We start from the raw sequence: 14,042 nt of genomic DNA on the forward strand, positions 1-14,042 counted from the left end.
GACTTATGGAAGGGTCAATAGGTTATTACTGCTGATAAAGTTAATTTAAAAAGTGCCCACCTTCCTTTGTAAGTAAACAGCTCCCCATTTGAGTCCCGGTACCGGCAGCCTCTCTTCTCTCCGCGAGTGTGTGTGTGTGCGTGTGTGTGTGTGAGAGAGAGAGAGAGAGAGAGAGAGAGATCCTTCAGCCCTCCCTCGCAGCTGGAGCTAACAAGCAGCTACTGAGGGAAGGGAGAGGGATGCAGAGAGAGGGAGCATGCCCAAGCTTGGACCCCGTTTTGCAAGCCTTGGGTCTGGAAATGCTGGGGTTAAAGGCAAGTGTCCTCCTTTTCCCCCTGCAAGCCTTGAGTCTGGAAATGCTGGGGTTAAAAGCAAGTGTCCTTCTTTTCCCCCTGCAAGCCTTGAGTCTGGAAATGCTGATGCAAAGAGGGGTGTGTGTGTGTGTGTACACCCAGACTTGTTTCCCCATGCTGGTACTGTGACCCTTGAGAGAGGTTCAAAGAGGGAGATGTAGAGAGGGAAGTGGTGCTTTGTTTCCCCCTTTAGATCTTTTGTAACATGCCCTCGACTTATCCACGGGTCATATCAAAATCCATGATTTTGGCCTCAAAAACTGCCCTTGACTTATACATGAGGTTGACTTATACATGAGTATATACGGTGCTTATGTGTCCAAATGGACACTTAGTCCTGGCTTTTGGACACTCAGTGGAGACAAATGGTCATGTACAATTTAATCAAAAGTCAGTGTGGGGTAATGGTTCAAGTACTGAACTATGACTCTGGAAACCAGGGTTTGAATCCCTGTTTGGTCATGAAAACCCATGATGTTGGGCAAGTCACACTCTCTGAGCTTCAGAGGAAGGCAAAGGCAAACCCCTGCTGAACAAATACTGCCAAGAAAAGCCTGTGATAGGTTTGCTTTAGGGTCACCATAAATTACTTGAAGGCACCACAACAATAATTTTATCAATGAACCATGTGATTCCCACCCCTCTTTTAATGCCTTCCGTATGTTATTGCAAGCTAAAAACAAAAACACCCCCACAAAACACCCAAACGTATATCTTTTAGCATTCCAGATCAGTTGTGTCCCTCAACAGACCCATGCGCGCACACACACTTTTGGCTCTCCTTAGCATGCTGTCTGATGAAGAATTCTGGAAAAAACTGAAAGGCTCCACAATATTTTGAAAACTCAAAGGTTGCCTAAGGTATTTCCCCAGCATAGATTTCTACTCCCACCTCTTTTAAGCAACATGGCTACAGCCTCCAGAGCAAAACTGCAGATTAACGTGGTGTAGAATTAATGGAATTAGTAGAATTAGTAATTAGTGTAGGAAAAAAGTAAAGTACAAACAGAGAGAACCATGAGCAAAGATACTGTTACAGTACCCTTCTTTCATAGCATGAAACAGGTAGCCTAACCATTCAAAGATATGCCCAGTGTGGTTTTATTCCATTACACGTAAGAATGCCCTGTACTTAACTGCACACACTATAAGGGAAGGATTTTTCAAGCTTTTTGGCATAAGGTAATTTCTAATCACACTCTCTGTTACAAAACTGTTCAAGCCTTTTGGTACCAGCGCAGAAACTCAAGGGACAAGGAGATGTAAACAGCACAGTGTGGATTCACTCAGTACTTTGTTGCTGGCAAGATGGAACTTCACAGCCTGTTCTCTTGCTTTCGTGAGGTGGAGGTGGGAGGGAGAAGTGGTATGTGCACAACTATAAAAAGAGCAGAGAGCAGATGGGAAGTGGGGAGCAGCAGCTGTAGATTCTTCTACTGCTTCAAATGTTCTTCTGTGTTGCATTCTGGCAGCATGGCCAGGTGGATTAAACAACAGAATGATCCCCATAGCCCTACAGTTCTCTTCTCACAAACCTACAAACAAATAGTGTCTTCTTGAGGTCAGATGGTGGGGCTGAGAGAACAGGAAGGGAACAAAGGGTAATTAAGTAATATAAGAGTATGAGATCTGGATATGAGTGTGTTATCTTTCTTCTTTGTGTAAAGTGAAACTGTTTTCAACCCTAAGTGGGTTCCCTTTCACCCAGTAGGCTCCTGGTCTTTGTATGGTGACTGTGCACCTGGAGACAGACATAGGAAAAGAGTGAAGTCATGGAACTGCTCTTTCCAATGGATAGGCCTGTCTCCTGTACACTCTTTAAAAAGCCTGAGCTGTGCCCGTCCCACCTATCCCTACAGCCTTAAAAAATTGCAGCTCCCTCATCAGGTGGTTGTGGTGGTGAGAAACAAATATCCAGGACTGCTTGCTGTGCCATAAGTGGCAAATCTGAATTGCACCCTAGGCAGGTGAGGGCCCATTCACCTGGGAACTAGAAACAGTGTTGCAGTCATGGAAATGTTAACTTCTCTGATGGACAGAGAGAAAAGTATGGGGGAAAGCCCTCACTACAGACTGGTGTAATATCATAATGTCATGAACCAACATTGCAACAGAATTCTGGATCTAACCTTTCTGGCACTCAAGACATAACATGTTGGGGACCCATGGTCTGTTTAAAGAAAACACAAGTCTGAACTTGAGGAAATGGTGCAAGGTATGAGGATAAGAGCTAATGATGTCTTGTGGTTTTGAGCTGTTTGGTGTGATGATTTCATTTACTAGCTGCCTGTGGTCCAGGTGTGTGTGTATGTGCGAGAGTGCTCTACATCCTGCTGGAGGAATACACAACACCCCCATCCTCAACCTGAATTAAAGCCTACTGGTGGTTTTATTGTTTCAATTTTGCAAATAGATAAGTGTATGTAAGAGCAATTTTCTTCTCTTTCTTTCTCTCCTCCTCCTTCTTTTGCAAGGTATTGCTTAATAAATATTCCATGCTCAAGGGTGAGGATGCAAGTAGATTCTTCCTGGTTCCAAATTGTCAGACACTCTCTATACCCCATTGGGAGATCTGGAATGTATAGCCTTTGTCGATTGCCTCCATACTAAGCCACTGAAAGAGTCAAAATGAGCAGGAGTGTGTCCATAAAAATCTATTTTACACTGACTGCTCTTACCTGCGAGAAGAAGCGAAGGAAAAGTGGGCTGGTGTATTTGGGGAGAAGTTCCGAGGGCTGTCTAGGGGGCTGCTACCTGTGGACATGGCAGAGGGAGAAAAAGAACACACAAGACACATTGCTTCACAAGGCTGCTCACAGATCATGACCAAATGATACCTTTAACCCTGCCTCAAGGAGCCAGGATCTCCTTCTGGTAAGTGAACTTACTCAATAGAAAAATGTTGTTGCAGCAACTCTGACATGCCAAAAGGGTGAGAGGAGATATGGAATAGTGTATTAAGCAAGAAAACAGAAGTTGGATGGAGGCAAAGAAATAAGTTGTGGATGAGTAGGTCATGAAACAGGTGAAAAAGGAGAGTCCAGCCAAGCAAACAGATGGATAGAGAAGAATGGATTGGCCATCCAGTATCAAATGGCCAGCTAGATAGCTGATCAAAGGAAACAATGAGGAGATAGGCAGATGGACAGAAAATGGAATGGAAAAAAGGATGGCTGTGAAGATGATTCAACATTCACAATGTTAAATATATAAGGAGAGAATAAGAGACATATGGATGCACAGAGAGATGAAACAAAAAACAATCAGTGAGAAAATTATAGCTTAGATGGAGAGGCGGACAGGAAGATGGAAGAACCCTACAAGGCCAAAATTGGTTGCAAATCAGCCCAACAGTACTATTTGGGAGCTAATTTATGCTTGATGCTAAACACACAGTATAAATCCATCAGGATGGATATTGGGTGGATAGGCTGATGTGTATGATTTCTCTTTAGATTTGTGTGGATATCTTGCTGCACTTGTAGGTAAACAGATATACACACAAAGCTACCAGTCATGGAAAACAGCCCAACATGTTCAAACACTCTTGGCCAGTTCACGCAATGTGGAAGAACCCCATATTTCCAAAGAACAGAAAAATAGGTTAAACGAAGTCCTGGGTAGGATCCAAGGACATTTTATGCATCCTGGTCATGGACAGTAATTGCTAGGATCCAGAATGGTCTTTCTCAAAGTCAAGTCAAGTAGGCAACTTGTTTGACGAATGGACCACTGCCTTGACAGAGGCAAAAAGACAGAGTAAGGGCAAGGTGACTGGTTGTTTCTGTGGACCACATGCAGTGTTGGATGTTGGATTCAATCAAGGTGGCATTCTTCAAAGAATGATGGGACAGGTCAAGGGATTAACTCACCAATGTGACCTGGGAGTGGAGAGTGAGGCCGGGGCAGCGTCGGCGATGTACTTGTCAGGATCAGGCTCTTTCTGTTACTGGTTCGGCAGCTGTACAAAGGGTAGGAAAGAAGGAGAGGAAAGTAAGGCAGAACTAAAGCAGGGAGTACAAGAATAAAATATGTCAGATTAGGCTCCAGCTTCTGCCTCTGTGTGGTTGTCCTTGAAAGACTGCCATTCAGAAGTTTGGGCAAGCAGTTCTTTTTCCATGGCTGACTGTCCCAAACTGTAACATGTTTTCAACTCTTGAAGTCTCAGCTTAATCATGTAAGCCCCCTTTATAAAATATAAAACTGTGCTCCACTCAGAGCCTGGAAAAGTTACTTCTTTGGACCACAGCTTCCAGAATCCGCCAGCCAGCATGGTCAGAGGCCATACTATCTGAGGGAATATGGAAACTGCAGACCAAGCTTTACAACTTCTACTGACTCATACAATTGGTTTATCTAACTCACTAGTGCTTATCATGGGTGGAAGGTGTAAAGCAGGTGTCTTTCCCTGTCCTGTCATCTGAACAGAGATGCTGAGGCCTGAACTAGAAATCTTTGTCATTTAAATCATGTGCTGTATATAACGGAGCCAGGGGTCACTGTGGAATTAAGATGTCCAACTAGGGCAACAGTATCACAGATGGGAGCTTTTTAAAGATTGAAGATTTTTAAGGGTGAACCAAAAGGAATATACAGTGGGCCCTTGGTATCTGCTGTGGTTTGTTTCTAGGACCCCCGTGTATTCCAAAATCAATGGATGCTCAAGTCCCATTATATACAATGGCACAGTAAGTTGGTGTCCCTTTTATAAAAATGGCAAAATCAAGGTTTGCTTCTTGGATTATATATATATATTTAAAATATTTTCAAACCATGAGTGCTTGGAGAGAAAAAATTGTGGATATGGAGGGCTAACTCTATCTATGCACCCTCTGTCTGTCTGTCTGTCTCTGTCTATGTCTGTCTCTGTCTCTCTCTCTCTCACACACACACACACACACACCTCTTTCTCCCTCTGTCCCCATTCTCCTGCACCATCTCTAACTCTGGACAGACATTGAGAAGTCTTGGAGCCAGAGGCTCTTGACTATTCCTCTTTTCTCTGAAAGATGGCCAGAAGGAAAGCTTGCATTTAGTTTGCTGCCACTCATACAGAAATGAAAAATAAATTTGCTAGTAGGCAGACAACAACATTTAAAGAAATCCATCATAAATAGGTAACCTTTCCAGGTGTGATTTATAGCCTATCATTTCTCTCCCTAAAGCACTTCTGAGTAACTCCCACCTGAGACAGAAAGGACTCAGTAACATGAGCAGGAGTAGTTGAGGCACAACTACTCCTAAAATGAATTGGACTCGGTAATGAGTTATGGTACTACAAGTCACAACACAAATGAAACATATTGTCAGAGTCAGGTTCTTTCTGTTACTGGTTTGGCAGGTGTACAAAAATCAGGAAAGAAGGTGAGGAAAATAAGGCAAGGGAGTACAGGAATAAAGAGTATTGGACCAGATTGCAGCTCATGCCCTTGTGTGGTTTTCATAATTTCATAACTGAAGATGTTGAAAGAAGAAACCTCTGCTAGAGCAGTGCTTCTTAAGCTTGCTAACAGTGGGAAGAGGGACAGGTTAAGGCTTTTTTCCCCAGTGTGTCAGGAGCAACACCATATTTGTCCCCATTGATAACAAGTCTCTCTGTCTGCCTGTCTTTCTCGGAAGCTCACTACAACCAGCAGCTGATGGCTCATGGACCAGCACTGGTCTGCAGACCACCAGTTTAAGTAGCATTGTACTAGGCAAACTGAGGTATTGTGGAGTCAAAGGTTTTCATGGCCAGCATCCATAGTTTTTTGTGGGGTTTTCAGGCTATGTGGTCATGTTCTAGAGGAATTTCTTCCTGACGTTTTGCCAGCATCTGTGGCTGGCATCTTCAGAGAATGCTTGCCTGGAACCCAACTCTGTTTCAGGCAAGCATTCTCTGAAGATGCCAGCCACAGATGCTGGTGAAACGGCAGGAAGAGACACATCTAGAACATGAGGTAGTATTATTTAGACATGCACCTTGACACCTCTTTGGACCACTGATGTAGCTGGCTGATTTTTCTTTTTATTGTTGTTATTCTTCTCCTCCACCAACACCCCAACTAAGTACTCTGTATTTTCAAACAAGAGGGTGTAGGGTTAGTTTTGCACAGGGCTGGCTATCTGCCCTCCTCTTGCTATTAGAGCCTCAGATGGCACAGTAACTCAGAGACAGCCCTCTGTATCCATGACTTGAAAATATTCCAAAAATATAAATTCCAAAAAGCAAATCTCGATTTTGCCATTTTATACAAGGGACACCATTTTACTATGCTATTGTATTTAATGGGACCTGAGCATCAATGGACTTTGGTATTCACAAGGGGGCCTGGAACTAAACTCCAATGGACACCGAGGACCCACTGTACTGCCAACAATGGTATGATACAACAGCTTTAGTGTCTACTGCAGGTTGTGATTCAAGGCTCTGGCAGACTATGTATAATTTACGAGTATCCTGAGCAAAGAGATAGCACTTCAGAAGGACACAAATCCTCAAGGACTCTTCCCTGCTTCCCAAAATGTTCAATAAAAGGCCACATATATTGATAAAAAATAAGTACAGTAAAACCACACACCTTTCCATTGGCAGTGATGGGGGCACAAGGACCAGTTTCCTGGCTTGGGCTATATGAAATTATCAACATGGTTCCTGGTCTGAGGAAATGAAAAATTCTTATATGCACCTCTGTAGAGGCTATGAGGAAGGATAATTTTTAAACAAAGGGTTGTGTTAAATGGCTGAGTGCTGAGCTCCTACATCACTTGAGCATAGCATAAACATCCAGCAGTGGAGTTACATTACGCTGCACATATACTGAATACCAGCATAGTACAGCATATATGGATTAATGGCCAAAGCACATGACTGGCAACTGCAATGCACAATGTGCAAAGGCTATGAAAACAGGCAATGCACATTCATACACTACTCTGGATAATTTAAAGTATTACTGCATACTCAATCGTCTCATATATACAACTCTGCTAATGTTGCTCTCAGCTGGATATGCCTGTTGCGCATTGTCCAGAAAAATCACTCCGCATGTAAAGCACACCTTACACCTCTGTTTGTTGCTAACAAGATGCCAGCAAAGATATTTAGGCAAGGGCTTTCAAAATGTTACTGTTGGTGCTGATGTGATAAAATTAAATTTGTTAATCTTAAACTGATAAGGCATTTAAAAAAACAACTATTTCTTAGTTGATTATTTATTTAAAAATAATTATTTAGAATTTTGAAATGTCTCACTGCCCCCCTCAAAAAAGTAACAATAAAATAGCAAGAAACATTATTCAAAAGATTGTTGACATTTAGCAGCTAAAACAATGCATTTTTAAAAAAAATGTTGTTGAAATTTTTAAACATTGAGAGTTAATAAATTAACTTTAACAAATTGTTTTCAAGCTCTTTATTATCACCATCCAGAACTATATCAGTACTGTCCCATCTATGACATTGTGTGTGTGTATGTGCCTTCATGTCATCTGACAACTTATGGTGACACTATGAATTTCATAGGATTTTCTTAGGCAAGAATTACTCAGAGGTGGGTTTGTCAGTTCCTCACTCTGAAAAAACAACAACAACCCTACAGCACCTGGTATTCATTGGCAGTATCCCATCCAAGTCCTAACTAGGGCTGACCCTAGTTAGCCTCCAAGGTTAGGCAAGATACAGTACCTTTAGGATATGTAGGTCCTAGCCTAGTGACATTAGAGAGGTTAAAAAAAAAATCAATTCCAGTGGCATTTTAAAAGACAAACACATTTATGCTGCAAGAGCTTTTGTAGACGAGAACCAAGTAAGTAACCTGCATGTAAGTTAGGTAAAAGAGAAGAAAAAGAAATAACCAAATAACTTGACAAGGGCCCATGTTTCATAGCTTCTATGACAAAAATTGGCAATCTGGTGCCATATATACATTTTGGGCTACAACTCCTATCAGCTCCCACCAGCACCATCAATGTCAGCGATTACTGGAGTTGCAGTCCAGATATCTGAAGGCAAATGAAATGTCCTTTCCCTTAAAATGGTAGAATAAAGATGGCTAAGCATGTTCCCAAAGGGACTGAGGAGGAAGAGGGGAAGAAATGGAGCTGGTGAGGCAGGAGGCACAGGCAGATCTCAGGTTTTGGGGATCTATTTTATTTTTTACTAAAATCCACAGGTCCTCTATTCAGGGCCAGGTGTTAAAAAGGGTCAGAAATCAGCTGCAAAATGGTGGCTCAAGAGAGGGAGGCAGTTCTGTTGTGTGCTGCATGAACTGACCCACACAAGGAAGTACAATTCTACATACTGAGCTTGGAAGAAAAATAATTCAAAGTTAGTTCAAATTATATTGAATTGGTTAAAAATTTAAATCATTTTAAAATTCCTTATTTTAATTGTTAAAAAGTCAACAAATGGGAGGAGGTCAATGGCTGGGTGACACCAACCCTTGTAACACCACTGGTCATGGCCTACCCTAGTAAGATCTTCCAGCATATGAAGAGTTCGGAGTAGGCAGTACTTGTATTCCTGCATGGCAGAGAAGGAGGCTAGATAGAACTTGCAGTCCTTTCCAATTCTACGATTCTACTAAACTAAACTAAAATTATGTGGTGATGTTCGCCTAAATCTGGATACTTTTATGCACCGCTGATAATAAATTCCTATTGTATTATATTTGTATGATATGGATCTTTTTAGATGTATATTTTAACCTCTTTTGGAGTCTTGAGTCCCTTACTGGGGGAGGAACAGGAATAACAACACTCCTATCGACCACACTGACTAGGTGATTCAGAGAGCTGTAATATAAAATTACTTCCAAGCTCCAGAATGGAGGCAGAACCCCAGAAGATGACTTTATAACTAATGCTGCCTTTGAGTGGCTCCAGATGAGATTTTATCACCCCATTGCTCTGCCTCATTTACTGAATTACTTCCACTTGTTAGGATGAGGAATTACTGACTTAACTTCTAATTGCTAGCATGAGGAGCCTGGCAATGCCATTCAAATATTATGTGAGCTATCAGATTTGTTGCAGTGAAAACAAGAAACATTTTTGTAGCACCATAAGGAGTGAGATGTTTATTATAGCACTAGTTGAAAGTGCACCTGGAGCTGCCCACATCTGTACCTAATCGGATACAGATCTGGAGGTATGGGGTGGAGTGCTATCAGTATGCTGATATATTTCTCAGTGCCTTCAAATACAGCCTCAGCTAAGGAAAGTGTGTCTCCTCTGAATGAATACCTGGAGGAGGTAATGCGCTGGATGAGAAAAAACAAAAACAAACTGAAGCTGAATCCAGACAAGACAGAGGTACTTACTGTCAACCTGAGTTTGGAGGTGTGTCAATCAGCCCTGGATGGAGATACACCCCCCTTCCAAAAGACTGTGTTCATAGCTTGGGGATGCTTCTGGAACTGTTGCTCCAAATGACAGCTCAGCTAGATGTGATGGCCAGGACTGCCTACTATCAGCTTCGGCTGTTATACCAGATGGGCCCCTACTTAGAACTGAAGGACTTAAAAATGGTAGTGTATGCTCTGGTAACCTCAAGGCTGGACTTTTGTAAAGCGCTGTATATTAGGCTACCTCTGTACCAAGTTCAGAAACTTCAGTTAGTTCAAAACACTGCAGCCAGACTGGTTACTGGGACATCCAGGAGTCAACACATCACGCCAATATTAAAATCACTTTACTGGTTGCCAATTAGTTTCCGGTGCCTATAGCACTTCCAGCCCATTTCGACTATTTCGTACATTGGGACTTGGGTACATGTGCCACCTCAGAATTCCTTGACAGAAAATTTTAAGCTGGGCTTTCGCCTCCCCAACTCCCCATTTTTGAAGGCACGGAGGATATTCATAGCTCTGAGAGGAGTGGTCCACAATTCACTTTGCACATCCTCCTGAGCCATACTCAACAAATCATAATGGTTTCTTACAGCTGCATTAGAGGCAGTTCCTCTCAGTTTCCTCTCTCACACACCCCTTCAGCTCTACCTGTAACCTAGGCTGATTCTCATTCACATGCAGCTCCACAGAGAGTGTCCCCACAAGTCAGACTCAATCAGCCAAAGCCATACTGTTCAGTCTCTGGCTCTTTCAGTTCCCTGGCTGTTTTGGGAAGAACGACCCTATGATAGTGGACATTTCAGGCAATGCTAAGGTCACCGATTTGCAGATACCAATTTATATATACATAGATGCAAATCTAGAAATAATTACTATATTTTAAATGTGGATTCAATACACAAATGGTGAAGTGATGGTAATAAGGTGACCTGTGTGTCTGTTAGGGTTGTCAGTTTAGGATCATGCCAGGTCCTGAGATTTCAGGGCCAAAGCATGAGACCTAGGGACAATCTCTTGTAATGTCATAAGATGGTGTTTCAAGACCATCAAGCCTCTAATGATGCAATTAAGCACGATACATTAAGCATTAACCACAGTTGTACAAAATATGCCATTTAAATAAAAAACAACAAATCTAACAAATGAGAAAGACATACCCATGCACGCACACACGCACGCACCCACATCCACACCCAACTTTCACAACTGTGCTCTCACACTGAGATTCCTCCCATTCTCTTTGAGGCCTGGAGAAGAGGAATTAGGACCTGAGATTAAGCAACCCTAGTATCTGCTCAATCTGCTATAAAGGGATCAAAACTGTTGTTGGGAAATTTCTGAGCCCCCTTCTATCTCCTCTTATGGTTTCATAGATTTAAAACAGACTTGGGGGTGCTGGGAAACCCTTCAGAGAGAGGAAGGTGTCATCAAATAGGAGGCAGAACAAAGAGAGGACTCTCCCTACTGGCTCCTATTGCAAGACGGTATTGTTGAAAGAACAATGACTTTTGTATTGGTTTACCTGCCTTCCGATATGCCACCAACCTCTACTGTGTTCCCCAAGTCCTCTGGCAAGCACACACAGGTTTGGAGGACAGGCAGAAACTTTCTCATTTGTTCTGCCTACATCAATCTCCCTTAAGATCACCTTAAATACTACCCAAAGCAAACATCTCAAACAACATTCAGACCCATTATTCCGGCATCATTTTTAATATCTTTGCCTAAGGAATCCAATGAACATTGAAAGCCAGCATAATGCTTTTTGTCTCTTTGGATTGTCCTAATAAAGGTGTCATCATGATGTACATTTTGAATTTTGCTGTATTTTGCTGCATGGCCAACCTATCCACGCCTGGATATTTTTGGATTTGTTCTGGAGGGAGGACAAAAGGTAAGAAACAATGAAATAACCCTGCGCTTCTCTTTCCTTTTATCCAAACATCACTGCAAGTGAGAAGGTTACTCCCACTTCCCATCCTCCACTAAAGATGATAATTTAGGAGAAAAAGAGATTTGCATGCCAGGATTGGCTACTATTACTAAATAGGCTTGTGGAGACCTGATGAACATCTGTTCCCAATAAATGAAACTGTGGGCACAATTTGGGATTGGTACATATGACTACTACCCTTCAAAGGACTGAATGATTTCAATCGACTGGAGCTGAAGACTGGAGAGCCCTTACAGCACAACTAGAACAAAGATGCACAAAGACACCTTTGCCCACGGCCTTTCATTTCACACTACATGGCACAATCCTGGCCGTCACAGTTTTACTCACAACTAGTAACTAAGGGGGCTATTTTTGGATTTGATGAAGGACAACAAAATTAGAGACAAGTTGGTGTGGCCTGTGGAACAATCTGTCGGAAAGGTATCTTGGGCAAGGCTCACTGTCCTTGTAAATCTCATTCATTTTAACAAGGGCTGTACAGGGGACCTTACCAAGGATTATATTTTAGATGTCTTGGGTCAGCTCTTAAGCTGCTTCTCTAAACCTAAAAATATTACTTTTCTGTTTATCACCTTTTCTCTGCACAGAGACCCTCAGATAGCACTTGTGTCTTTATGAGTTGCAGGCAATGTATATAAGAAAGACTTCCCCCAGGAACGAAGATTCTGTAAAATTTGAAACCTTCCTTGAGGCACCTTCAGTTACCTAGATGTGCCTATGTTTGGCATCACCACCCTCAACATCATGTGTATTTGTATGCTAATTTTCCATGGTAGAAACCATGATCAAAACAGCTTACAGTAACATGGGAAAACAAGTTACATAACACAAAGCAGTGACATTCTCAAATAACTTCCATTTTTTAATATTGTGTTTATTGTTGTTATTCTTTTGAACTTAAATAGAGTATTTTATGAATCAAATACAAATGTATGTTCCCTTCAAATACAGATTAATCTTTTCTTCAAAGAACAAGTAACAAATAACAATAATTATAACTAAAAGAATAAGGAAAAAAGGAAAAAAGAATCACTACCATATAGTTTATGACACTAAACAGAATGCTTATCATTATTAACTTTACCTCTATTGTGTTAGTCTCTACCCAATCCATAGTACATATTAGATTAGCTCAAAACAAAGTATATAGAGAGATTATTTTCATTCTTTTTTTATAATACTTAAAAATTATAAGATAACTCTTCCCATAAATCCTTTTGTTGCTAGGGTAAACTACACTTCAAAATTTTAATACAGTGGGCCCGGGGTTGATTCCAGGACCCCCGTCAATACCAAAATCCATGGTTGCTCAAGCCCCATTAAATAAAATGGCATAGTACAATGGTGTCCTTTATATAAAATGGCAAAATCAAGGTTTGCTTTTTGGTTTTGTTTTCTTTTTGTTCTTGAATATTTTCAAGCCTTGGATGGTTGATATCTGTGGATGCAGAATCTGTGGATGCAAGGGACTGGTTGTAATCATACAATATGTTGTATTGCATTTGTTGCTTTTTGGTGGATAAATTTGTAAGCTCCCTTGCTGGTGACCACAGCATCTGGTGTTAACTTGCAACATGAATGAGCCATCTCAGTTCAAACACATAGGAAGAATGATATCATGGCAGATTCTTTGTGATGTAGTAATGCTGATATTACCTCTGAGCATCAGAAAGAACCACAATGGTTTACACACAGTGAAGGCAATGTCCAAATTAAGTCCTTAATGGCTTTGGACTATAAGCAGAAGACCATGATTTTAATATATTTATTCACTTAAAGCAAAAGAAAAAAAATCCTGCCCAAAAGTAGCACATCAGAATGCAGGGTTTAGTGTATAGTGTATTTTTATTTTGTTTCTAACATGAAGAATCTTCAAAAATATGACACAGTCAGCATTCACTTCTGATTGTGTCAGATAGCAGTAAATATACACGTATCCTCTTCCCCCTGTGTAGAACAAAGGCCAGACAGGTGGGCCGAGGTGATTCCTGCCATAACTGTAAGTCTTTATTTACAGGCTGGCAAACACAGACATGAATCATTGTTTGATCTCTCATCACTCCCTGACTCACAGCGGATTCTACTAGGAAAGAAGCGTTGTGCTTGAGGTGACATAGATGGTTCATCTTAGGTGTTTGATGTCTGATGGTTCATTCATACATGCAAATTGCCACAAAAAGAACTGTATTTGGGAACCAAGCAACACTCAGTGAAGCAAAGGGGCAATGGCGGGATGGTAAAAACTGAAGTGCAGGTCCTCATCGTGCCCCAGTTGTCTTGATCCATAGCAACAAACTAATTGTGGCAGCTGCCGTCTGTCATCTGTACTATGATTGGGTATTTGGGGACAAGCTAATGGGTTATGAATGCCATTCAAGACTGAGCATGAACACACTAAAG

General features: G+C 41.5%; 1 protein-coding gene across 3 annotated transcripts in view; it reads right to left on the minus strand.

Moving 5' to 3' along the window:
- Positions 1 to 14,042, minus strand: part of MAST1 (microtubule associated serine/threonine kinase 1) — a 120,590-nt gene that overhangs the window by 55,344 nt on the left and 51,204 nt on the right. For all 3 annotated transcript variants that reach the window (XM_042451373.1, XM_042451372.1, XM_042451374.1), the window contains 2 exons: positions 4,226 to 4,314; positions 3,032 to 3,107 (listed from right to left, as the gene is read on the minus strand). In XM_042451373.1, the coding sequence (XP_042307307.1) occupies positions 3,032 to 3,107; positions 4,226 to 4,314 (165 nt within the window). The remainder of the gene's footprint in view (positions 1 to 3,031; positions 3,108 to 4,225; positions 4,315 to 14,042) is intronic.

Source organism: Sceloporus undulatus, chromosome 2, assembly GCF_019175285.1.
Source record: "Sceloporus undulatus isolate JIND9_A2432 ecotype Alabama chromosome 2, SceUnd_v1.1, whole genome shotgun sequence".
In the NCBI taxonomy this organism is placed as follows: Eukaryota; Metazoa; Chordata; class Lepidosauria; order Squamata; family Phrynosomatidae; genus Sceloporus; species Sceloporus undulatus.